Below are 25,995 nucleotides of genomic sequence, written 5' to 3'. Positions count from 1 at the left end.
GTTCCTTGTGTGGCATCAGTGTACTGTGAGAATAAGGTGTGTTCATTGCTATATTTTGAATCTTGATTTAGACACAATACAACTCCCAACTGACTGCATCAAAAATATGAAAAAAAATAGGCCCTACCTTGGTGAAGGTTTACTGTACCACTTAAGAGGAACACTTAAATCCTACTCTTTCTGAACAAAATACAATGGTAGGCTATGATAAACCCCTAGTGGTGTTACTGTGTATTCATGACCAAAAGAACATCTATAAATAAAAGGTGATATTAGGTGAACATTTTTTACATTGTATCAAATATCAATACTTTCCAGATAGGGAATAATCTGCTATGAAGCGGATTATAACACGGTTGTAAGTCACTATTTGTTTATCCAATGTTGAACGGCTCGTATCTACTAGAGATTTTATAAAAATGTATTTCCAAATGCAGTGCCGTCTGCTCTCCTGTTGGTAGTCACGTTTCAGTGAGCGCAACACGACTAAGGTAGGGGAGGTGGGGGTTTCTACTCTGCCAATCAGACGTAGTTACTAGGCGGGCCTGAGATTTCATTGGTCTAATGGAGGTTATCCCACCTGACGACCGTCAATCAGCCGGACTCATAGGCCGGACTGCCTTCCCGTAGGTTCTGGATGGATTGTACTATGAAACCGACTCAATAGTCCTCGATAGCATTTCCGGTTTTGCAAATACACTTTCAGATTAAGAGCATGACCTGTGCTGTTCTCATACAAATTCGGATTTAGCTTTCACACAGTGTTAGCGTATGTTAATGTGACACTCTTTTTCACCCTGGGATGTAAACAATCAGGGATTTTATACAGTTAAAATCGTTGCACTTTGAAGTGTTTCATGAAACAGCCAAATCAATTTAAGGGTGTTGCCATGCTTTGTACAAGTGCCTATTCATCATTGCATCAATATAAATTATGTAACTAAATAGTTTATATAGTAGTTGCCATGTTGAGGGGGCACAATATCTAGTTAATTAATTTGAATGACTATTAGGATATATACAATTGTATCCTTTTGTTAATATGACTCTAACCATCCTGTGTATTTCACAAAAACGTTTGGGAAAGTTGACTTTAGTTTCATAGCCTTTATTCTGAATTATGTTGAATAAAAATAACCGGAAGTTGCATTGTTTATTGCTGCTGGCTTTACGCTGCTTGGCTTGATACATGTGGACTGACTTTCAGTCTTCGCTTCTCAGTTCAAACTGTAGCTCGATACAGACAGTCAACCGTAATGAAGACTAGATACAGACATACAACCTCGGAGGAGTTTTGGAAAGGGGTGTTTTTACTTTGGACGTGATAAACTAAGGTGTAGGGGATTCAGTTTTAATTGATCATGCTTTACCATAATGTAGTTTCCGGGATTAAAGTAGCTGGTTTGAAACTGTTTTTTCTTTTCTAAGTTAGCTAGCTAGCCAGTGTTAGCTCGGCCGTCTATCTGTACTTGTACCTGCTCAACTGGTACAGTACGAACATACTTCAACGTGTTTTTACAATCAGCCAAACAAGTAGATAGGTAGATAGAGCAAAACAACGACATGGGTCAAAGGGAAATCATGCCATACAAGACCACGCTGGTGAGAAGGAGAAACGGAATTCAAACTGCCTCGATGTGCAGACTGGATGTCGAGTCAGCCGAGAAGGGAATTGAACAACCCGAAGATGTCCACCATTCGTCAAGGTAAAAACTTACTTGACATTGGCTAGTTTAAACTGTAGTAAACATGTGTTATCATTAATTTAACATGCTAGACACATGCTTATTTTCAGCATTTAGAACTCCAGTGGACTATAAGATAATTTGTTGTCAGCTACGTTAGAGCTAATATAAATCACCAGTGCAGTCTAGTACAGTAGCCATCTTCATCATCAAGCAACCCTCTAGAACTAGACTTTAAGAAGTTGTCCCACACGTATTCTCAAATGTTCGTAAAGGACTCATCAAACGTCCTCACATCTTATGTTGCCCTAGTACTATCTTGAACTAGCATAGTATAATTGAATTGGCTAGGCCAGTAAGTTGATTAATAGTAGCGTAGTGTTTGCTAGCTCTCAAACACGAATCTGCCATCACCAGTTTTCATTTACAGAATGACACTGTGGCAAACTTGGCTAACGTGTTAGCTTGCCGGTTTACTGGCCTGCTACCCAAGTTATCCCAACGATATTTCGAATCTATTATGTTACATTGTGGTTCAAGGGAAATCTCACTTACTGTACTTACCATTTCAAGTGATTATCGGACGTAGCCACTAACGCACAGTTAGCGTTTTCATAAGTGAGTTGAGCAGAGGCACAATACTTCTACTGCGCCGCTGTGTTGTTGCGTAATTGGATTAACACGACTCGTTTGCTTAGTATTTTCTGTTGAGCAAGTGAAGTTGAAATCATTAAGTTATCGAGCCTCAGTGCTCGAGACAACGATCTCAACTCACGTGTAGTGCATAATATACTCCCTGATGGGTTCAAATCAGATGATGCCAATTCAGTCGGAATAAAGGCTCTGAACATCGACCAGGTACGATAGTAAATTAAGGCATATGCTAGATTCTAATGAATTTAGTCATTGTGACACCCGGAAAGCTACTAGCACCTACAAAGCCTTTACTTTTCACAAATGTGGGTGACAGACTGGACTCATCCTTTTAGGTACCATAAGTGAGAAGCCGATGTCAAGTCGTCATAGCTCCAGATAGTTTTGAGGAACTTTTGTATAAGTAACCTGGACACTGACATCCTAAAGCAACTTGATAGACATGGTGTACAGAAATAAATTCTCTAATCTCAACACTAAGAAGACTTTATTATTTCAGTGTAACCAGAGAGTTGCAGTGTGAGGTAGGTTGTCAGTGCATACGCATTTGACATTTGGTTCAAACACAATCATTTGGCGAGGGTTTCCTGAAGTCTAGCGTCTGACTAACCGACGTGACTCATTCGTGACTCATTTCATCGGGGAGGTTCTGCCACCCAGTGACAAACCCGTCCATATAAAGACATCCGTTCAAAGGGTCCGTATGCTCAACCGTTCAACAGGACTCCTCTTCTGCTCATCGATGACGGCTCCGCCTCCTCCCCACTCCCCTTCTAACTGGAGCTCTCCTTCCCCGCAGTCCTCTCTTTCTCCCCCTCCCACTTCTTTATACTCCTCCCTCCATCTCCGGGGGGGGGGGGGGGGGGGGGCACAGAGAGCCGTTGCCTCCGAGGCTGAACATGGGAGATGTTGTGACTCCACCATGCAGTTTTATTAACCGTTCAAACAAAGTTGTCGCCCTTCAGACAGTTGGTGTGAACAGTTGTTCGGAGTATGTCCAAGAGGTAGAGGGGAATGAAGTGGTTTTGTGGATGCATGTGTGAGAACTCTCCTGTTAACAGTGACGAGAAACGGCCAAGCCAAAGGGGAAGAACGGTTAGACCAACGCGGTTATTTCACAGGTTAGAAATATGCGGGTTTTTTTCTCTCAATCCCAAAAGTTACCCTGCACCATCCCAGTGTAGCCTGTAAATGGCATGGCGTTGTCACAACATTTGAAATGCGGCGTATCAGCGTAGACCGCAGAGGTTCATGTAGCTAGATTCCCAGTGTAGCAGTCCTCTATCTATGCGCGGTCTGTGTTACAGTTACTGTCTGCCTCTCGGGCTTTGGCCTCACATCCAGCGCTGTTGCCATGGTAAGCAGGCGGAGAGAGGGAGAGAGAGAGAGGGAGAGAGAGAGAGGGAGAGAGAGAGGGGGAGAGAGAGAGAGGGGGGGAGAGAGAGAGGGGGAGAGAGAGAGAGGCTAGCCTAATGAGAGAGGCCCCTTTAAAAGCACGGCTGGCTGCTTCACAGCTGCCAACGTGAGGCAATCTTGCCCCATCCGCGGCGTACTATTTTTGTTTTATTCTTTCAAAAGCGCGCACCAGAAATCGGGGGACTTTTTAATTGGTAGGAAAAACAATTTGATTGAACTTTGAGGTCTGATAAGAACGTGCACACTTTTCTAGTGGGCTATTTCGCGACCACTCAGGCACTGAAATAGGTTATAGTCTGTGTTGATCTAGGATTAATGGTGACTTTGAGCCTCAGACGTGCAATGTGAAAGTCAGGAGATTGCGGCCTTTTTAGTCCTAAACTCCGTTTCAGCAACCAGCAGCAAATCTGGTTTCGGTCAAAGACATTGCAGAAGCACAAGTCAGGGGAGCATGCATGCTTTCCTTCCAACATGCACCACTCAGAGCAAGCCTAACAGACAATGCAGGTCAGAAAAACGTCCAGGGCTGCTGTTATGTAATCACTGGCGTCAGACTCCTCAGAGCAACCGGCCTCCACATGGATATCAAGCAACGCAGCATATCCACTTTTTTGGGGGTGGGGGGGGGGGTTGGGGGAGAGTGGAACCCCGAGGGTGTCAGAAGAGCACAAAAGGTTGAACGAAGGCTCTACTTCTCAGAGGGTTTTGACATTCAAAACGTAGAGAGGAGGAAGAGGACGGGGGGGGGGGGGGGGGCGAGCTTCACGAGGGACGAGGAAGGGACTGCCTCCGCAGCGCAGAGAAGAGCAAGTCTGCACTCCGACCTGCGGAGGATGGCGGGTAGCCAATGCAGCCGCGCGTGACGAGCGAGCGGCGGACGCACAAGCGCCTCCGGCAGAGTGGGCACTTCCTGTCGACGCCCCCTCAGCCCTAATGCACTCTGATTGGACCGCAAGGGGGGGGGGGACGGGAACGCTCGCATCAGACGATGCGATCCACCACAGTGTTCCTTGCGTTCCTTTTATCTGTGACAACTTAAGCGGAGGGAAATTCTCCCTCAGTCCACTCTCCAAACTGGAGGTGTAGCCTAGCCTAGTTAGTGCCACAGTTGATAGAAGTCACTGGTGATGTTGGGGGAGCTTTTAGGGAGAGCAGCGTTCACTGGTTGGGCAAGAGGGGCCCCGTTTTATCGAATCAACCTCAACTTGTTCCCTCACCCCACCCTTGCTCTTGTGTACAAGCAGAGTTGGCTCTGATAGGAACAAACAAGAGACAGCGATGCGGAACTGCACCCCTCAGCCGGGCCATCGCCTGGCCCCTCAGGGACTGGATCTCAAGCTGACACCCAAGGTAGATGGATGGGGATCGCCATGGCGACGAGCGTGGCTCTCCAACACTGCGCCTTGCTTCCCCCTCCCCCTCCCCGCCGTCCCCCAGAGAGGAACAGTCCATGTGACCTGTGAGTGCAGCGCTGCAGTTCTCTCGCTCAGTGTGGTTGGAAGCAGGACAGCCACAGAGCCACAACCTCAGTCGGATTCTAAAGGCCCCCTGAAGCCAGGCTTAGACGCTTGTTTATGTCACGAGGGCTTCTGCATTTGGTCAATTCTTTATTCATCCACCGACAAATTTTCGATTTCATAACGTTCCGCTCTATGCGTTGTTACACAGAGCTACCGCAGTTTGCAGTAACGCATTAGCCTCTGAAGTCTGACAAATAGGAAGGACAGGCTAGAATTTACAGTAAAGAAACATCCCTCTGCACCCCTTCTGCGGCAGTCCAGTCCATTGAGTTTCCAGCTTTTCAGAGAGGCCATGAGCTTGTTGACCCTTTTGATGGCATTCCGATCTGAGAGCTGTTAGCACAGAAACTAATGACACAAGTCACGTCCAGCCCACACACACACCCACACACAAACATCCCCAGATCAAAAGGGAAGTTCTGATAGCTAAACACATCGTTTTAAAGTGATTTTGATCATCCATATTGATTGTGTTCAAATTGCCTAACGTGATCCGATTGGCCCGCGTCTAACGCCTTGCCTCCTGATGTGTCCCCCTCCCCAGGTACATGGTGGGCAGGGGGGTCAAGCGCAAGCTGAGTGAGTGCGAGGACCCTGTCCCGGGGCTGCCCTACCCCCAGCAGAGGCAGCTGGTGCTGGACCTGTGTCTGGACAAGCTCCAGAGCTGCCAGCGGCGAGCCGAGCCCAGCCTGCACCGCTCGGTGCTGCTGGCCAACACGCTGCGTCACATCCAGCAGGAGATGAGGCAGGAGGGCCGGCCCCGCCTCCCGGAGGCCCTTCCCGCCCCCTCGCTGCTCCACGCGGCCACCCCTCGGCACTCTCCCGAGCTGCCGGCCGCGCCCCCGGACGGCGCCCTCTCGGCGGCCCCCTCCCCTTCCCCTCCGAGCGCCGACAAAGAGGCCCGGGCGGCCGAGGCCGAAGTGAGGTCGTCCGACTCGCTGTTCGGAGCCTTCGAGATCACCAACTCCACCAGCTACCTGACGGACCTGGCGCCCGACGACATCTTCGACGACATCGACACGTCCATGTACGACTCGGCCGACTGCTCCGTCCTGGCGTGCCCCGCGTCCAGAGGGGGCGCCGAGGACCACCTCAAGGCGTTCTCCGGCTACACCGCGTCGAGCACCCTGCAGCTCTGTCTCACGGACCTCAACGACCTCGACCACATCATGGAGATCCTGGTGCGCTCCTGACCGCCTGGACGTCCCCACTGTCAACACTGCTGTTCTGCCGTTTGCCCCGCCGCGGGCCGCGGACAACGACAATTTCATGTTTCCTTTTTGTACGGACATTTCTATTTTTTGATACAAAAACTCGATATATTTATGTGAAAGACATGCCAGCCAGATACACTTGTGCCGTGTGATGACTGCACATTTTCGACGGCAAGCACGTGCTGATTGTTGTTCCTATAGGGAGAATATGCAGGGACTGAAGTATTACTATTGAGACTTATTTTTATTCGATGGAGAAGAATGGAACCCGTGAGAACAGAAGAACCTGTGGAACAAGGATGTGGACGTGTATTTATTGAGCACTACAACTATTAATCCCTATGAAAATGAATGGGGACATGCATGTTCTCACTACCTCTTTCAAGCAAAGAGCGGTTTATATATATTTACACACAAAACGACAACAACAAAAAATGCAGTGCATCGCCATTTTTACGTTCTGACTCGTTTTTTTTCCCTATACTGGGTGATTGTCAATATTGCTTATTGCACTGGAGAGAATTGCCTTCATTACAACCACAATCTCGAAGCATAGCTGATCATTCCACAAAAACCCATCACTTATGCCTTGACCGCTAGCATTCTGAACTGGTCGTGGACACCAATGTTCACGCTCCAAAGTACTTTTCAAGAGACGCTGGCTTTTCCATTGTGTTCACGCAACGGCGGTTTTACGTGAGAATCTCCAGGAGACGCCGGGCATCGGAGGTCAAGAACGATCAGGATGTTTTGCAACTCTGACCAAGGATCTTTTGAAGCGTTTAAGAAGTGTTTTTTTTTTTTTTTTTTTCACTGTGCACAAATTGAATACAATGTGTATTTTCCACGTGAGATTGTTCCAAAAAATGCAGCAAGCCTCCATGTGAGGGGGAAAACACAGTGCCTATGATGGAGAGAGAAGACAGGCAGAGGGTGGAACTACCCAGCACAAATACTCAAGCCTTAGGGGAGGGGGGGAGGCTGCAACCTGACGGCGCTGTTTCTAACCATTTGTAAAGGATCCCCAGTCCTCTCGATAAGCCATGCGACCAGACGGGGTCTACCCCCGAACCCCCTCAAAAAAGCTCTCCTCGCCAAAGACTGGAACCCTGCGAGAACGCTGCGCTCCACTACGGAGAACAATCGAGTGGAGTGTCCGATTGGGATTTCAATACATGACACTTTGTATTCTCCTCATGGGCTTTTTTTTTTTTTTCTCCTTTTTTTTTCATCTCTGCATCCAATAACGTGTTTGGACTTTACGCCCTCGAAAATGCAAGTCATGGATAGATAGCCCAAGTTGCGTAAGCACAGTTGCTAGCCCGAGACGCTCTGACAATCAAGCGGTAACTCTGAAGAGAGGCACTGATTGGACATCATCCCAAACTTGATTTCTGTCAAAGGGGTCAAATAGTCTGCCTATGTGCTTTAAGGGGCTGTCCGGCATGGCTTGCAAGCTGTCCCCCCCCACCCCCCCCCCATCCCCCTCCTCCCCCTCCTTCCTGAGACTGCAGAGAGAAAGAGAGGGGGGAGGGGAGAGAAGAGTGAGAGCGAGAGATTAAGGGGGTGAGGGGCAGTGGCTCCAATCACGTGGAGGTCCTTGCTTGTGGAAAAGGCTACACTGAGAGTTTCACAACAGCTGGTATGTGTGTGCGTGTATGTGTGTGTGTCTGTGCTCAGCTCCACCCTGAAAGGGGGCCCCCTTGTCTGCGTCCAATAGAAAGGCAGGAGGAGGAGCCAGAGCCGCCAGTCAACCAGTAATGCAACTGAATAACAAACTGCAAGCAGTCTGACACAGTTCCTTCCCTCTCTGTGGAATGTGCTCCTGTCTCTGGGGGTTTTCAGTTTGGGACAGAGGGCTTTGCACTGTGGTCCAAGCGTTGCGCCGTGTTTACAAATGCACCGGTGTCCCAATGAGTTAAAAATATAATGGAACAAATGTAAACGATGGGAACTGTAATTCACACTGCCCCTCATACTCCACTCATCAGCTCAGCTAACTGTGAGCCTACCCGGGATCTTCAGCAGTTCTCTGATGTGAAGCTCTCAAAGTGTCACTGGATGCCACACAACAGACCCCCCCCCCATTTCTATGTCTCTCTCTCTGTCTCTATGTCTGTCTCTCTCTCTCTCTCTCTCTCTCTCTCTGTTTTTCCAACTCCCGGGCATGGCTGCCACACACAAGGACCCCACCCTCGTGATCGAAGGAGTCTCGCCCGAGCCAGCCAGTCTCCCACTGGAAAACCTCAACCACAAACAATAAACCAAGGAGACTTGTTTATGACACCATCAGCATTCTTCTGTGGGCCCTTCCCTCCTCAAGACTGCTACGCGCCGGGCATCAAAATGAGTTGTGAATTTCTCGAGCTTTGTAAGCTTTTTGTTTTGGTGTGTGTTGTAGGTATTTCTATTTATACAATTTTTCTCGTTTATTTGTACAACAAAATTCAAATAATATATTGCGTTTTATTTATGAGAGGACGGTCTGTGGTCTCTGTAGCAGAGTTTGGCCCCCCGTATTTTATATTCCCGTTGACTAGATGAGGTGAAAACAAAAGATGTCTGTAAATAATTGTTGTGAATCATGACGTTTTTAATTGTCCAGAGGTTGTACTGTTTATGCACCCAGGCCTTCTACTATGTCAGTAAGTTCTAAAGATGATTGCAATGGACCAGGCAGACTAACTGGCAGCTTTTCACCCGGTTATCAAACTGAACCAACTTGGCTGAGTTAACCAAAAGATTTGATCCATAATCAGTCTATGTGCTCGTTTGTCAGAGCAGTCACAACTGTAGCCATAACTCACCAGTGAAACACAGGGACATTAGAAAAACACTGGTTACTGCAGAAATGTTCAAGACCTTATTTTGTCTGAACTGGCTTTTTGTCAACAATCGGTCTCGTATAACGACGATGGTGAGAAGGACATGTAGGATAATGTATTCATTGAAAGACTTTGTTGTTTATATTCATACTTGACTACTATGAATATCGACCACAGTGTCTTCAAACAGGCAAATGCCGTGTTTACTCAAACTAGGAGATAACTTGCTAATCGACTTTCCACCTGCGTTTAGGGTTCCTACCACCACTTCAAGTCCAGAACAAGAGAAGTAGAAAATACATGGGCACATAAAGAATCATTTTAGTCCCAAGTGCAATATGAACATTACTGTTGTGCGACTATCTTGTGAAATGAGAGCGTGTCAGTGATGTTTAATAACAATTTCTACAACATGATTTTCAGAGGATATGATCTTGCTCTCTTAACCACACTGGTCTCATGCTAAGTTCACTTTCCGTATGGATATTTTTCTTGTCATCTGGTTTTGACCATTTAACACTCTGTGTGTTGTGTACATAACAAAGCAGGCTATTTTGAAATGTATATCCTATGCAATATTATTGTAGCTGGTCAGTTAAATCTGAATAAATCTGAAAATAAATCTGGTATTTGTATTTACTTTGTCAAGCCTGCTGTAAATACTGCGAATAGAGTACTTTCTTAGTATAAAAGCGTACTATTAAAATGGAGGGGAGAAAAAGGGACCTGATAAATATCCTTGTTTAACAAAAGAACCCAGCCTGTTGGATATCAAGCATGGATCGCCCCCTGGTGGTGGACACCTGAAAGTACTCATTTCATAACCTTGGAAGAGGTAAGTTCACTCGGGCTCCTCGGGCACTGTAGCTGCAATTTGCCATTTTTAGCTGCAATTTGACATGTGCAGTGTGCACTGATTTATCCCAAAGGATGTAAAACGTTAATGTTAACATGCCCCCTGCTTGAAGTCTGTGTGAAAGTCAAAGAATATGCCACTTGCCAACATCCAGAAGCAGCATTTTTGTAATGATAAAACTGTGACCTGTAGGCTGCGATATTATGGTTCCCCTCAACATTTTAAGGCGGACATTCTGAAATCTTTAAGTGTGACAAGTACATACTGAGCTATGTGAAAACAATGACTTATTCATTCGCTAGTTTTACAGGGGAGACGGCCTTCCCGCTTTGAACACAGGAGGCTGTGTGCTGAACCTGCACACATTTCCATGATGGCTCTGTCAAGCAGAGAGCTGAGGAATCCCTCGAAGCAAAAGCCCACCGCTGTCTGTTAATTAAAAGAGAAATCCAGCATCTGGAATCCTTCGTAGTCAAAGACTCCCTGTGTGAGCGTGTGTGCACACCCCGGAGTGCCATTGAAGGAGCTTCGCTCAGGTCTGCTTTTGAAAGTGTTGTTTGAAAAGCAGATCTCTATAAAAGTGTGACTGTGTGTTGGAGTGATGATGAGTAAGGCTTCAAGTTTAATCAACTTGTTGAAAAGTCCCTAAAATATTGACAGACAGAATGCACAATCATGGCACTTTCAGTATTTCCTCATTAACGTTGTGTTAATGCGAAAGATTTTACTGTGACAACGGTCTGGAATGGAGCGCAGTCAAGAAACACTCAAGTAGCCACACTCCTATTAGTGCGCACGGCAGAATCAGGTGAGGGCGGTCGCCAGTCACAATGGAGAACTGGCATCCACAGATTCTCCATCTGTTTCCCTGCGTATCTCTGTAACACTCCTTCAATTAATTGAGAAGGCTAGCGTTTGAAATGTCGGTTTTCCGTGTTCGTGCTGTGCAGCATCTCGAGCCCCACCCTGGGTTCAACGAGTTGAGGGGGAGGAGGGGTGGGGGTAGGGGGGTGCACCCTGCTGCTCTCATCAGGGGTGGACTCTGCGGGAAGCCCCTGTGACTGAGGGGGGAGGACAGGAAGCACGAGGCTGGTTTGGTGGAGGCACACATCAGACAGACAAAAGACACCCACGTTACTTCAGCCCTGCATTTCGAAATGGAAGGCGGTGTTCGGTTTTTCCTCAGCATTTCGTTTAAAAACTAAAAAGGTAATGGAATAAGGTTCATATTAATATACCTATCGCTTTAGTTAAAAAAAGTGATGAAACACTAGTGATACCATCAAATCTTTGCGTGAGAATTGTTTTTGTAGAATTAATTTTTAAAATATTAATAATTGTTCCACCAAACTTAACATAAATGCACATTTTCTCTCTGCTCTGGCCTTCAAGTTGCAGGAGAGAACTCAGTAGCATGATTGGAGTTGATTACGATGCACTCCTGCATGCTTTAGGTAGATTTTTGCAGGCAGCGTTCCACTCACTGAATTGGCAGTTCATGGGTTTACACTCGGCCTCCTGGGTAGTGTAGTCTAATGTAGAATAACCCAGTATCAACCAAGCGGAGATAGGTTTTTTTAAAGGTATTATCTTGTTGGTATTAGATTAAGTCTTGAACTAAGAAGTCCATCTACATAGACATTTGCTACCTTGGATTGAAGGTTGGCACAGCCAAGAGACATGACAATAATGCATCTTTACTTAATAAGTCATGGTAGTCATCGTATAGGGGCCTTATTAGCTCACTGGTTAAGCGTGTGCACCATGCAACAGGAGGCCTTAGGGCAGGGGCTTGGGTACTGCAAGTACACCCCATGAAAACTGCCTCCAAATATTTGAACATGATGGACATCAGATTGAAACAAAAGGTTTGGAAGTGATGTAGTTACACTACCCCAGTTGTGGCAGCCGCAAGCACACTTCACAATTCCCCCCCAAATTGTAGCCTCTGTAGATGTACTTTACTTTAGCTGTATGTGGCACATTAAACTATAAATTGAATGTTTATCATCGTGATGGGCCTTGACCTCCAATATACATTTGCCATGGATGCGTTTACCTCCAAAAGTCCAGAGTTGGTAGTTGATTTTCAAACACCCGGAGAAATGTCTAAAACATGTTCAATATAAGGCATTGTGTACAGACGTAGGATTATAAAAAGTTATTATTTAAAAAGTTATTATTTAAAAGAGTGCATCAGCCTTGACTTACACATTTCTCAGTCATGGCAACAAGGGTACCAACATTTTCCCAGCACTCACACAAATACACACCAGAAGCACAACAGATACTCTTTTATTGTCTGTTCAAATTTTTGTTGCTAACAATTCAATAATTACAAAGATTTCAACTGGTGATTTTTTTTTTTTTTAAAGAGAAAAAAAAGCAGTAGTGTTTTTGAGGAGAAAGTCTCTTCTTCAGAGAGCAGGGCTTGAAAACCAATGTCCTGGGAGGCCGGGAGGGGAAGTAGAGCATTGGGAGTCGGAGGTGGGGACTCGATACAAAATAAAAAGGGGAACAAGAAATATCACTGAAACAAAAAATCAAGAGGATTTCCTTGGACTAAAACAATGTGCAAGTTGAATACAGTGTTTCTGAAAGATAAGAAATAAACCCATGTCTCTGAAAGCCCCTCAGCCTGCAGAGTAAACAAAAACAAATCGCTTCAGTATGTAAGTGGATTCTGTAAAACAAAAACAAACAAAAAATGAACAAAAGGGCACTGAAGGCACACTCGAGAGATACGCGGATATGATGTCACACATGCCTGTATGTCACACATGCCTGTATGTCACACATGCCTGTATGTCACACATGCCTGTATGCCACACATGCCTGTATGCCACACATGCCTGTATGTCACACTTCTGTACAGTGACACATCCCACACTCCAGAGGGAGGAAAAAACATCTATTCACACACTCCCTCTTGAGGCGATACAGCTCTACAACAGGACGCTCTTGTGAAATGCTTCGCAGTCATGATTGAACAGTTAAACATACAGGGGAGGGGGGGGTCAGCCTAGTTCCAGAGGGTTCTCTCTATAGTAAGCGGGTTGTCACGCATACTTAGCTTTTTTTGTCTTCTTTAAACATAGCACACAAAAGCAGCAGCTTGTGGAGAACTCATTTAAAATCCTATGAGTAACGTAGTCCTTGTTTTTTTTTTCTTTTCTTTTTTTCTTTCCTTAAACAGCCGTTCTCAGATTCTCTCAATTTTTTCTTCTGAGTTAAAACGCACAATCGAGAAATTAATACATTGCAGTCTCTTGATTTTTTTTTCTTTTCAGATTCTCAGTGATGGTGAATTGTCTCACCGACTATACATAATTTTCTGGCAAATATCTAAGTTAAAAACATGAATGAATTAATTAATATTACAAAGGCTGGTGGAGGAAGTGTATAATAGCAGTAAAATAAGCTCATTGGTTTGGCTTTAAACCCCTACAGTCTTTTAGGTGGCAACTCCAGGGTACTGGTCTCATAATGTGGTCCAAGAACAGCTGACAGGGTTACAACCCTCAAACAGCAGGGGCAGGGGGTAGTGAGAAAGTAGGGATTTGTAGTCCTTGAAGTGGGTCCACCTTTTTTTTTTTTTTTTACAGTTCTGTTTGTGTCCCTCTAATAGAGTTGAACATCTCCATCAAAATACTATACGCATTAAAAACAAAACAAGTTATTCCCTCGCATTTTTCCTTAATTATTTATAGAAATACAAACTTAAACCTATGATCGAGATCATTCATAATGATTTTTTTTTTCTATCTGTGAGAGTGTCATAGTCAGTGAGCCATGAATAATTCAGCTTATCACAGCTCTATGTATTAACTTAAACTAAGCAAGGAACCTTAAAAACTTGAGGGAAAACAAATGAATGGCCTGAAGTGAAAACAAACAAACAAACTACTGCGTTTCAATACAAGGGCTGTTTTTTTTACCCTGTTAGCTAAGAAATATTCCTCGCCCACAGAAGGAGGCCGTCATTCCTCAATTGCCGAAGCTGCTGCTCGTCACACAAGGAAGCTTCCCCATTGGCTGCTCAGAGAGTAGTCCCCGCCCAGGCCTCTGGACACCCCCAGTCAGGTATCTCCAGGATCCCATGTCATTGTTCTCACACCAGAAGCCCAAGCACACAGGTACAACAACAGCAGGTAGGGGGGGGGGGAGAGGAGGAGGAGGATGGAAAGTCAAATTGTGGGTCCGGCGACAACACACTGAAATCCGTCAGGAAATTAGGAGGTGGAGAAAGGAGTTCTGGGTCATTCGCAAGAGGTGTTGGTCCTCCACCATTAGGCCTGGAGATGCCTGTGTGTGTGTGTGTGTGTGTATGAATTAGTGGGTTGTTTGGGCAGGCAGTTGGCTGAAGACGGGGGGGGGGGGGTAATGTCATGAATGCTCATAGTGCCATCTACTTAATAACACACTCCCCCTGCATAGGAAGGAAGCAGGTGAACACAGACAGAGGGGGTACAACCCTAAAGTCATCGAGTCAAGAAGGGAGGGGGAGGGGGGTGCACGGGGAGGTTCTCAAAGTCTCCATCTTGGCACCTTTAAACAAAGCATTTCTAGTCAGGAGGTGCAAGTGATTAAGCCTAGGTTCCAATATGCGTATGCATCTTTTGTTAGTGTGCGTGTGTGTGTGTGTGTGAGGTTGGCATGGGGACTTCTCTGGGTGTTAGGAGGAAGAAGGGGAGGAGGAGGGGGGAGGAGGAGGAGGAGGGGGCAGCGGAGGTCTCCTCAGCCGTCCAGCGTGTGCTCCAGGCCGTCCAGCGTCAGCCGGCTGCGGTGGGGGGAGTTGGGGCTGGGGGGGCTGCTGGGGTTGGAGCTGTTGGAGGGGGTGGAGTGCTTTGTGGAGTCCGAGTCAGGCTGGGGACGAGAGAGAGAGAGAGAGAGAGAGAGAGAGAGAGTAGAGAGAGAGTGTATAGAGAGAAGAGAGAGAGAGTAGAGAGAGAGTGTAGAGAGAGAGCAGAGAGAGAGTAGAGAGAGAGTAGAGAAAGACAGAAGCAGGTGAATCCCATCATAATGGCAAAGGATGCCAGTCTTTCTCCATGTTTAGGAGACGATGAAGCAGTCGGTTTGGGATGGTATCGGAGGTGTGTGTGTAGGTGTGTAGGTGTGTGCGTCTTTACCTCTCTCTCAAAGTCCTGGTCGGGGTCGGAGATGTTCCGAGACGACCCGGCGCCTCCAAAGTCTGAAACACACGCAGGCAGGTGCTCAGCATTCACCGGGAGGTCATCTGGACAGGGATTTCTAGTCGAGTGGAACGTGTATGTACGCCAACATGTTTGGCAATGACTTCAATGAACTATGTTAACTAGACAGGTGTGTGTGTCTGTGTCTGTGCGTGCCAGTGCCCTCTCACCGGAGGCTGTGCGGGTGATATGGGTCTTGCTCCTCTGTTGCCGGGAGATGCTGGAGAGCGGGCGGGGCTTGTCTTTCGCCGCGTCGTCCTGGGAATGCAGCACGCTCTGTGTTCACGGAGGGACGGACGGACAAGAGACCAGGCCAGTCAGACACAGCCTCGTGTCCAAACACACGCAGTCGTATGAGCGGGACAGGTGAGACATGGGTTAAGACGTTCATATCAACGGCGACAAGCACCCCACGGGTCGTCACGCCAGGACACACACACACGCGTGCGCACGCACGGCAAGGACACACTTGGGGGGGGGGGGGGGGGGGGGAACGTTGCACACGCACGCGGGGACGTTTTGACAAAATTCAATGGGGGGAAAACATCTGGCGACCGGCGTGAGCCTTTCAGTGGCGGTCTGGGCTGCTCAGGTGAGCCAGCCGAGGAGGCCTGTCCCTGTCCTGTGTTTGAAAGGTTTCTCTCCATTGAACCCTGAGATTAGCCCGGGGGGAAAGGCGGCGCTCTGCTGGGGTGACACACTGCACAACCACACAGCAGCCAGTATGCGAAACAGTGAACTGAGCGAAAGGATAAATAAAATCAAATAATAGGAAAATAATTATTACAAGTAAAATGATAATAAACGAAAGACAAGATGCACTCAAGCCACTTCAAATCCAATAAAACGCGAAACCAGAAAAGAAAATAAGAAAGGAAGGGTAGGGGAAGAAGAACTGTAAGGGAAAAACGTTGGGAAGGTGCAAAATGGCGTCGAGGCTGGGATGGGATGCCAAGTGAGAAACGAGAGCGTGAAGGAGGGGAAAAAAAAGAAAAGACTGGAAAGAGAGCGTTAACGACAGAGAGAGAGAGAGAGAGAGAGAGAGAGACAGAGAGAGAGAGAGACAGAACGGTGAGGCCTGGCCTACCCTTCCCAGGGAGGAGGTGGAGGGAGAGGAGGAGGAGGACGAGAGCTGAGGCAGGCTCTGCTGCGAGGCGGAGGTGGAGGTGGGCTCTTTCTGCAGGTAGAGGCCCGCCGACACGGGGCTCATGTGATAGACGTGCTCGAAGTTGATTGGCGGGGAGATCAGGGCGTGGTGGCGGGAGGAGGAAGGGGAGGGGGTGGTGGCGGCCTCGCTCGCCTGCCCCGGCCCCGGCAGGAGACGGGAGAGGAGGGAGGAAAGAGAGAAAGAGAGACGAAACAAAGGACACAGGAGACAGGACACATAGGAGGAGGGGAGGAGGGAGGGGTGAGGAGAGTGAGAGAGGGGGTGAGGGAGAGGGGTAAAAGGGTCATTCTCGAAAAAAAGGGGAGGAGGGAAAGGAAGGTAAGGTGGAGGAGGAGGAGGAAAAAGGCATAGGGGGATGACATCACGAAAGTCGGGTAAGTGTTCAGTGGAATGGCGTTTCCCTCGGGGGTTAGGATGCCGATGGGAACCGTTCGAGTTAGAGAGGAAGAGGTGCCGCCGTGTTCGTCTCTGGCGGTGGCTTGTGATTGTAATGGTGGTTTGATGGCATGCCCCCCGGTAATTGGCCATTATGGCCATCAAACACTGTCAGTTAGTTTGTCATTATCAGGCTTTTACGTTCCTGCAAATGTCAATTTGGCATAAGCAGCCATTTAGACTCAAATCTAACTGTAATGCACAAGCAGACTTTGAGCTGGCTAGTTATGGAAGCCCAGCACTGGTCCACCTCCGGGTTACGGCCTCAAGCCACGAGCGCTACACTGACTTCAGCTCAATCACGACGGACCGCCGTTTTGGCTCCGGCAAGGTCAGTTTGGGTTGTTTAGCGGCAGCCATTTGGGCTCTGGCTGCGTGGTGTGTGGTGGGCGGTGGGAGGGAGCCATTACCAGAGGCAGATCCATGAGAACCTGCATGCCGTCGCCAGGGCCCATGTGCGCCACGTGGTTGAAGTTGATCGGGTTGGAGATCATCTTGGACCTCAGCTCAGGGTCCCTCAGCATCTCCCTGCGGGGACAACGTGTCTGGTTAGCGCACTGATAGCAAGCCCGGCGCCGTGCCTGTAGGTGGCCCACTGAGGCGAAACACGTTTCGATATTTCCATTCGATTTCCCCCGCACACTGCCCATCCAAACGATTTCACTCGGCGACATGGCGCATCCTCTGGCCCTGAGGGATTCACCGGACCCATTTTTACCTCGTACCGGGCCTCGCACAGACAAGAGATTCCTGCCTTGCTTAGAGAACGGTGGGTTACCTCCTCTGCTGCAGCCTCTCCTCCTCGGGCACTTTGAAGAGGAACTTCCTCTTGCTGCGCGTGCGGACCATCAGCTTCTTACTGTTCTCCGACGTCTCAGGGATGGCCAGGTCACCTTCTACTCCCGACCGAGATGGAGAGAGAGAGAGAGGGGGAGGGAGGGAGAGAGAGGGGGGGGGGAAGAGAGAGAGGGGGAGGAGGGAAGAGAGAGAAGAGAGAGGGGGAAAGAGAGACAGAGGGAGATAATTAGGCATCAGTACTTGACCATTTCTGTGGTAAATAATAAGGGGGGGAGATTCTTACCTGATAAGTCGTTACTGAAGTAGATGAGGCGAGGCTGCTCACAGCCCAGCAGGTTTAAAGTGCCCTCCATATTCAAAGGCCTTATCTGTGGAGACGAGAGACGCAGATAAGGAGATGTACACAAACGCGCGCGCGCGTGCGTGCTCCGCGTCCGAGAGGGCCGGAGGTGGCGAAAGCGCAGGCCCGTTCTGTGGACGGCTCGCTCACCCTTCTCAGTGAGATGGTCTGGACCCACTCGGTGGTGTGGATATCAAACACGTCCACTCCGTACTCACTGTACACCGTGAGGTAGGAGGAGTTGGAACCTGAGGGGACAAGAAACGCTGAGTCATGACTCCTGCTCCCTGCTGGGGAGGACAGCCTAAACCAACCCTGGTCCTCAGGGACCCCCTGCCCTGCATGTTTGAGATGTTTCCCTGCTCCAACACACCTGATTCAAATAAATGGGTCGTTATCTAGTTAAGCAGAAGCCTGCTAACGACCATTCATTTGAATCAGCTGTGTTGGAACAGGGAACTATCTAAAACATGCAGGACAGGGGGTACTTGAGGACCAGGGTTGAGAACCCCTGGCCTAAACCATCGACATACTGTCAGTATAGTCTTATCTTAATGTCACAGTCCTGCCTTACTATTTCACAGCTTTTCTCACGGCCTTATGGAGTCTCGCGAGGAGCTGTCCGCGTATACAGTGCAGAGTGCATTTCCTTTCATTGGCACACATAGTTAGGAAGTAGGAAGTACTAGGATTCTTCTGTTGGCGTACTCCCCATCTGCCACAGGGGTCAACCCTCTAACCATCACAACCGAAAGCATTTCCAACTCAACGTCAAAAAAAACGAAACGTCAAAGAAACGCTTTATCAGGGGTATCACGTACTGCAGGCGAGCGGCGTGGCGGGCCACATGAGCTCCTGGGCCCGGGAGCGCCGGCCCTGCGGGTCCACGTAGATCCCCAGCTGGCTGAAGCAGAGCAGCAGCTCGGCCGAGCCCACCTCCAGGGCGTGCAGCGCGTCCAGGGGCTGCTGGGCCAGGAAGGCCAGCGACGGGTCGCCGGGGCTCACCAGGCTGACGGGGGACGACTCACCCTGCAGCGCCAGCAGGGCGAAGCCGGACGGGTAGCCCACGCACAGGCGCTCGCGCACCATGCCCAGCCACTGGGCCACGCCGGGGGCCTGCACCTCCCACAGCTTGCGGTGGTGCGGCTTGGCGCGCGTGATCTCGTAGCACAGCACCTGGGGAGGGAGGGAGGGGAGATTGATGCACAACTGTCGTCAGACCAACAACTGATTCTCGACAGTAAAATAAACATTCAATTCAAATAAATAAAAAGTATAGCGCTGAGCAAAAGTCTTAAGGTGCCCAAGATTGTCTTTTCCTTCCACGTTGAGAACATTTTCGTGTAACCCTTGTGCTGCCTTCGGGTCTCATTACCAAAAGGTTCATAACGAACCATCGTTGTGTTTACCAAATGTTACCCAATACAAAAAGAACTAAAAATTATTTTCTTTTAACCTTCGCAACATGGGGGTCTGAGACAGCCCAACTGTTAGAAGAAAATGCTTCATTTGGTTTTTGTATGCGTTAAAGTTGTTGCAAACGACGGTGGGTCACAATGACTGATGGGTCAGAATGACCCGAAGAGATCTCGACTTCGTTATTTCTCAAAGCTTTTTTCCGGTCAAATGTTTCCATGTCACAATGTTTTAACGAGACTTGTTCCCCACAGCACTGTGTACATGTAACTTGTGTGCCTGCGTCCCCCTGCATCCCCTTAAAGCAGACAGCCTATGAAACCCCCCCCCCCCCCCCCCCCGCGCGCAGCGACCACGCCCGGCGGCCGCGCCCGGCTGACCCTCACCTGGCGCTTGACGGCGGCCAGCATGCAGGCGGGCCCCCCGGGGCGCAGCGTCCCTGTGATGAGGGCCTGGCAGCCCTTGGTCTCCGTCAGCTTGATGTCGAAGGCCCCCTCGGCGCCCTCCAGCACGCCCCACGGGTGCAGGTGGACGTGGCGGTTGCGGCCGCAGAGCAGGGCCACCATCTTCTCTTTGGGGATCAGCTCGATCTGGTGCACCTTCTTGCTGTCCCCCGCCCGCACGATCACTGGGGTTCAGGAGGGGTCAGTTAGAAGGGAGGGCGGGGGGTGGGGGGATTTTGTCGAGTCCATGGAGGTGGAGTTTGAGGTCAGTGGTGAGTCGATAAGGGAGTCGACAGTGAGCGATTCGCCGACTCGCCTTTAACAGCTTCGATGGTCGAGAATTTCTTTAAAGGTTTCAGTGAGTGAGTGGTTCAACAGAACAACATTGGTCATTCGGAGCACATCAGCCTTTAGCTTCTCTGACATTTCTAGGTGGCAGTTCCAATAAATAATTCTCAGTCCCTTGTGATACCTACAACTTGGAACTCTAAAAGTAGCAGATTACAATTGAATAAAACAGAAATACATGAAGCCCATGAAAGGTTGAACTTGTACTATGAGGATAGCGTGTGTGTAAACGCTAGTGCCGGGTGTGTAAACGCGTGGCAGGCTGTGTTCTCCTACCATCTCTGGTGACCTCCACTACAAACAGGCCCTCCTCTGTGCCCAGGGCGATGCGCTCCCGATCTACGCAGGACGACAGAGCGGTCAGAACGCATTAGGAGAACACCCATGCGCGCACACACACACAGACAGACACGCACACACATATACACACACACACAAGAATAAATCAGGGTCTAATCTCTCCTGTGGCCTCTATACCGCACACACACACACACACACGTGTCCCTCCCAAACACACACACACACACACACTCCTCTGCCACCCCCTCACGACTCACCCACGACGGCGGCCGACAGCGTGGTCTTGATGGCGGGCAGCGAGGAGTCGTAGGCCTCGTGCAGGGCATGCACCACGCGGTTCTTCAGCCGGTTCTTGGCCAGGATGCTCTGCAGGCCCTCCAGGATGCCCACCCACCTCTTCTTCTCCGCCTCGCTCTCCGCCAGCACCAGCAGCGACACGGCCCGCGCCGGCGAGCTCAGCAGAGACGACGTCACCTGGAGGGGAGGGGCCCGGTTAGGGTGGACTCCGCTAGGCTGAGGCTAGCGGGGTTGCCGCTCAGGCTCAATCGGGGACAACCGTGTAACCAAGACTTTATGTGTGAGATGACATTCTTCCCATTTTGACACTAATATACATATACGCACATACACTTCTACATGCACACGAGGTAAATAGCCAAGGAGGGTGTTGTGGTTTGTACGGTACCTAGCGACTCCCGAAGGGGCTTATTGATGACTGGGGAGAACGTACCCTAAAAATGCAGGGGACGTCTTTTCGGGTGGCGTGGATGACGTCGGAGGCCAGGACAGAGTTGACAGAAAACTCCTCATCTCTACAAACACAGAGATAACACATCGTTTATGCCTTTAGATACTGATACTCTAATCTATGAAGGAAACTAACAGCCATCAAAATCACCGACGGAAACTCTCTCTGACAGTGTGTACACAACCTGGCTAGTTGCTCAGACACACACGGAATCCCATAGATACTCACATGCGCACAGAGATACCCACACACACCCACACCCCCTCAGACCCACACAGTCACCCCAGAGGGCTGCCGGAGTTACCTGAGGTCCAGGACCTGACTGGCCACCACGCCCGGCTGGGTGGACTTTCCCTCGGGCACCTCGTACAGGAAGAGCTTACAGTCACACACCACGGCGTACGCCCGCTGCCAGCCCTTCTTCACCCCGGTGGGCTTGGGGATCTGAGGAGGCAGGGCCACAGGAACAACGTAAACAGCGACCCTTCCACCGGGTTGAGTGGCCTGAGAGAAGCGGAACAGGGGGGGGAGGGGGGGGGGTGTCTACCCACCCTGACGAATCCCTTGTAGGCGGTGCCGATGCCCCTCTGCACGTCGATGCCCAGGGGCCTCTTGGCCTGCTCGGGGGGGATGGGACACACCAGGGGGGCGTTGTCCTTGCAGGAGACGTGGCAGATGAAGGAGCACACTGCGGGGGAGGGAGGGGAGGGAGAGGGTGTTTAGATCAACACAGTCCAATGTGTGACACTCATTTGGTTCATTTTTTCCTCTCTTTTTTTTTTTTTTTTTTCACGGCTTCGAGACGGTTACAGAGAGAGACAGGACAGTAGAGAGGGAGAGAGACAGACGGAGAGACAGACGGAGAGAGAAAGAGAGAGGAGAGAGAGAGAGAGTAGAAGAAGGAAGACATGCAGGAAATGGCCTGTGCCAGAATCGAACCCACGTTCTTGACACTCATTTTTGGAAGTTGGATGAGGCCCAGGGAAAGGGAGGGAGTGTGTGTGTGTGAGTGCGGGCGTGGGTGGATCAGTGGTCCGGTACTGACCTTCGCAGGCGTAGCCCTGGCGGATGAGACCCACCATCAGGGAGGTGCAGTGAGTGCACTGGGTGGGGCTGGAGAAGGTCTTGATGCTCAGCTGGTGAGCTTTGGGCTGGAGAGACACAGGGAAGACGTGAGCCACACAACATGGGGTCCAGACAGGCAAACTAGGCTCTCGAAAAACTCTACAGGGAATGTTCATCAAAAGGCTATGTGGTTATAGTATTAACATCAGCGTACCGTGTGAATGCAAAGTCAGGGACTGTGTGTGTGTGTGTGTGTGTGTGTGTGAGGAGGTACCTTTGGTGTGGTCAGCAGCGATGTCGGGTACACTGGAGAGGGGGTGGTGGGGGTAGCAGCAGGGGTTTTGACTGGCTCCTGTGGGGATTGGGAGGGCGTGTTAGTTCAGAGAACATTGTTCCGACCACCAGAGGGCAGCGACGAGCCCTGACCACTATTCAGGTTCAGAAACAAAACTGTATATTTCCCATGCTCGCTTTGTGTCTGAATTTGCCCTTTGTAGGGACTTTATTTAGTTTTTTCTCGACCTATGACCTAAGTGCACCTTTGACCACGGTTCAAAGGGCCTGGTTAAAAAACACAGCTTTAAAATGTAAGAACTGTGCTAAACTAAACGAGTATCAAGGTAGATATGAGAAGTTACAGTTTTAGAGCTACTGGGCAGATACGCCAGGAGTAGTGTGCCAGGAAGTCAGGGTCGGGGAAATGTAATGGCGAGCGAGAAGGAAGTGCGTGCGTGTGTGTGCGTGTGTGAGGGGGCGGCGGCGTGACACGGCCACTCACATCCTGCTCGGAAGCCACGGAGGGCGACGAGGACGGCACGTCTGCCCTGTGGGCCGTGGAGTCCACCTCGCTGACAGAGCTGGTCTGGGAGAGGGAGCGGGCGGAGGAGGGAAAGGAGTCAGTCAGAGTGGGGGGGTGGTGTGTTTATCAGTGTGTGTGTGTGTGTGTTTATGAGTGCGTGTGTGTATGGTGGGTGTGAAACGAGGTGGACAAACACAAACACACACGCACATGAGGGTTCACCAGCACTGACAGAGCTAGAGCACTAGGTGGCACACATGACTGTTGGATTCGGCTCGTTTGGCCAGCAGGGGGAGCTAGGTGCTCGACCGACACACACAGAGGGACCGTGGACATTTGACGGCGAGGCCGTTCGATGGTGGGCTTGGAGTGCTGCGGTGATTCTCACTGATTGGTCTCAAAACCCATGAGCCTGTCTCCTCTCACGTCTGTTTGGGAATTGCAACATCGCCTTGTGACACTTCCAAGCCAAGCATCGAGTCTCCGTGTACTGTTGTAAAAGTGCTTGATCATCTTACTAGGTGCAATGAAGGTGCATTTTTAGGTGTATGTCTAGTGATAACATTGTTATCACTCCTTTTCAATATCTAAGAGATACTAAATGAGAGTAAAAAGCACACGACTGTCACCGTCATGGTCTTTAATCAAAAAATACAAGATTAGGTTGAATGACGGAGATCATTTGGCATGCTATTCTAATCAGCTTTTAATTAAAGACAAATTCAAAGGGAAATCTGCCCTTTCCACCAGTTGACTGGCTCTGCACACACACATACAGACAAGACCTGTCATTTACTATTCCGTGTGGTTCCACAGGGTTAATAAGCTCCAACTCCGCCTGTTAATTTCTCATTAGCTGTCGCGACGGCAAACAATTATGCTAATGGGTAATGGGTTTTTGTGAGGTCACAGGCTACGCTATTGAGGAGTTATACAACTCACGCTAGCTTTCTTCTTTTTTTTGCCGTTAGAGGCTTGGTTAATGCTAACGTTGGAGAACGCGATGTAGAAGCATGTTCTAGTGAGGCCGTTTGGTTAATTCCTAGAGCTCCTACATAAGCAGTGCAGGGTTTAAAGAAGGTGAACTATGGGAGCAAAGTGCGGCCAGCTATGAAAAGGTTCATTTTAGGACCCCCCCCCCCCCCTCCACTGAAATGCAAACATGGTGCTATCACTTCATGCTCGAAAATGTTAGCTAAACGTCAAGCTAATGCTAACTGGTAATGGTGAACTGCTACCTGCTAAACATCTTGAGAGAAACGGTTTTGCTTCAAAGTCCCCTTTCCCTCTTCTAACCTTTTGGTATGCTGGCAGCACAGCTCTCCAGGGTTAGGGGGGGGCAACCGGACGGTGGAGGGGGGGGGGGGGGGGGGCAACTGAGCAGCCAAACTTACTTCATCCCAAAACGCTAGCAGAGACGAGGCAGATGAGGACGAGACCGAGTCCTTTGTTTTGTTTTTGTTTATTAAATTGGGAAATGGGATGGGTGAAACACAGGGAAGAGGGGGGACAGAAAAAATAAAAAGCACACGACATCTTCAGGTTTTCGGGAATTTTTATGGAGGGGGGAAGGGGGAGTGGGGTGGGGGTTATCTTGCAGATGAAGAACACATGAGATGCCATAAGCTGACAAGGTCGTTTTGTGGTTAACTGCGGGGGTCAGGCTTAAGAATACCACTTCCGGCAGGCCATCCCTGGGTTTGTTTATTTCGGAGGAGACTACGTTCTGGAGCCAGAATGGCCCCTCAACTGCAATCAGTTTCTTCTGAAACCGGCACAGAATACGCCAACCTGATGTGGCTTCCATGCTTAACAACCACCTTTTTCACTGCTAGAACAGCAGAGGGGGGGGGGTTCCGTTATTTGACCTTTGCGTTCAGCGACTTCTTTCAGACCGTAAAGCACATGGAGTGATGACAGTGAGAGGAAGTGTTTAGCAGGTGTTGAGACCCAACCGGGTCTCTCCCATTTAAGCTCAGGTCACGATCCGCTCTGAACGGCTCGTCCCTCCAAACGCCACTTCCTGCCCGTTTGCAGCCCTGAAGCCGTCCTCCATAACCTGGGCCCATTAGCAGCGGATCCTGTCCAAGCTGTGGCCTGTTGCATCGGATTACCGTGCGATGATGGGTAACATAACCCCAATGTATTCCATGGGGGGGGGGGGGGGGGGGGAGGCAGGAAGCATAATAGCCCCATCCCCCCATACACCCTCTGTTGGCTTTGAAGTTTTTCAGGTGATGAGGTGATTGAGAACATCAGAGGCCCAGCCAATAAGGGCTGTGGAGCTTTGAACTGGCTACGGATGTCTGTGTGTGTGTGTGTGTGTGTGTACGAATGAGTACAAGTCTGTCAGGAGTGTGGGAAAGAGAGTGTGCCCTGTGCTTGTTTAAATGTTTGTGTGATCAAGTGTGTGTGTGTGTGTGATGGAACAGCACTAGCGCCATCCAGAGAGACACATCAGGATATCTGTCCTCACCCACCAACACCCACTCACCCCGAGCACAACAACATTCAGACTGGTGTTTTAACGGGCTGAGGGGCGGAAAGTGACACTCACTCTGAACGTCAGGTCGTGGGCGAGAGGAGAGGTGTTGAAGTACTCGAAAATGGAGTCCTGGAAGTCGGGCAGTTTGAGTCCTGAAAGCGAGAGGGAGAGTGAGACAGGGAGAGAGAGACAGGGACAGTAATGGCTGTCAGCTCTGACTGAAATGTGCACTGAATCTTTGTATTTGTATCATGAGAGTACTGGACAAAAGGAGCTACTATTTTAAAC

General features: G+C 49.3%; 2 protein-coding genes across 7 annotated transcripts in view; one reads left to right on the top strand and one right to left on the bottom strand.

Annotated features, from left to right (window-relative positions):
• Window positions 1–1,226: 1,226 nt before the first annotated feature.
• Window positions 1,227–7,971, top strand: LOC146286831 (cell division cycle-associated protein 4). Of its 3 annotated transcripts, none has more exons than XM_084699686.1 (3): window positions 1,576–1,706; window positions 5,000–5,105; window positions 5,820–7,971. In XM_084699686.1, the coding sequence occupies exon 3, from the start codon at window positions 5,824–5,826 to the stop codon at window positions 6,466–6,468; it is 645 nt and encodes a 214-aa protein (XP_084555812.1). In that variant the 5' UTR covers window positions 1,576–1,706; window positions 5,000–5,105; window positions 5,820–5,823; the 3' UTR covers window positions 6,469–7,971. The 3 variants fall into 3 exon arrangements, with proteins under 3 accessions (XP_084555810.1, XP_084555812.1, XP_084555811.1); XM_084699685.1 differs by having other exon boundaries at window positions 5,000–5,214; XM_084699684.1 differs by lacking the exon at window positions 5,000–5,105 and having other exon boundaries at window positions 1,227–1,706.
• Window positions 7,972–12,449: 4,478 nt separating this feature from the next.
• cdc42bpb (CDC42 binding protein kinase beta (DMPK-like)) overlaps window positions 12,450–25,995 on the bottom strand; it is a 56,641-nt gene continuing 43,095 nt past the window's right edge. For 2 of the 4 annotated variants that reach the window (XM_084699630.1, XM_084699631.1), the window contains 19 exons: window positions 25,780–25,859; window positions 23,202–23,285; window positions 22,698–22,775; window positions 22,404–22,509; window positions 21,910–22,046; window positions 21,663–21,802; window positions 21,341–21,422; window positions 20,868–21,084; window positions 20,587–20,649; window positions 19,906–20,147; window positions 18,925–19,279; window positions 18,254–18,351; window positions 18,047–18,131; window positions 17,744–17,861; window positions 17,376–17,493; window positions 16,450–16,662; window positions 15,533–15,638; window positions 15,300–15,361; window positions 12,450–15,036 (listed from right to left, as the gene is read on the bottom strand). In XM_084699630.1, coding sequence (XP_084555756.1) covers window positions 14,908–15,036; window positions 15,300–15,361; window positions 15,533–15,638; window positions 16,450–16,662; window positions 17,376–17,493; window positions 17,744–17,861; window positions 18,047–18,131; window positions 18,254–18,351; window positions 18,925–19,279; window positions 19,906–20,147; window positions 20,587–20,649; window positions 20,868–21,084; window positions 21,341–21,422; window positions 21,663–21,802; window positions 21,910–22,046; window positions 22,404–22,509; window positions 22,698–22,775; window positions 23,202–23,285; window positions 25,780–25,859 — 2,513 coding nt within the window. In that variant the 3' untranslated portion in view covers window positions 12,450–14,907. The remainder of the gene's footprint in view (window positions 15,037–15,299; window positions 15,362–15,532; window positions 15,639–16,449; window positions 16,663–17,375; window positions 17,494–17,743; window positions 17,862–18,046; window positions 18,132–18,253; window positions 18,352–18,924; window positions 19,280–19,905; window positions 20,148–20,586; window positions 20,650–20,867; window positions 21,085–21,340; window positions 21,423–21,662; window positions 21,803–21,909; window positions 22,047–22,403; window positions 22,510–22,697; window positions 22,776–23,201; window positions 23,286–25,779; window positions 25,860–25,995) is intronic. The other 2 variants (XM_084699632.1, XM_084699633.1) reach the window with 1 other exon arrangement.

Source organism: Hypomesus nipponensis, chromosome 6 (genome assembly GCF_054491055.1).
Source record: "Hypomesus nipponensis isolate SF chromosome 6, ASM5449105v1, whole genome shotgun sequence".
Classification (NCBI taxonomy): domain Eukaryota; kingdom Metazoa; phylum Chordata; class Actinopteri; order Osmeriformes; family Osmeridae; genus Hypomesus; species Hypomesus nipponensis.
The sequence above is the reverse complement of the archived record's forward strand: the minus strand, read 5'-3'. Positions and strand labels throughout refer to the sequence as shown.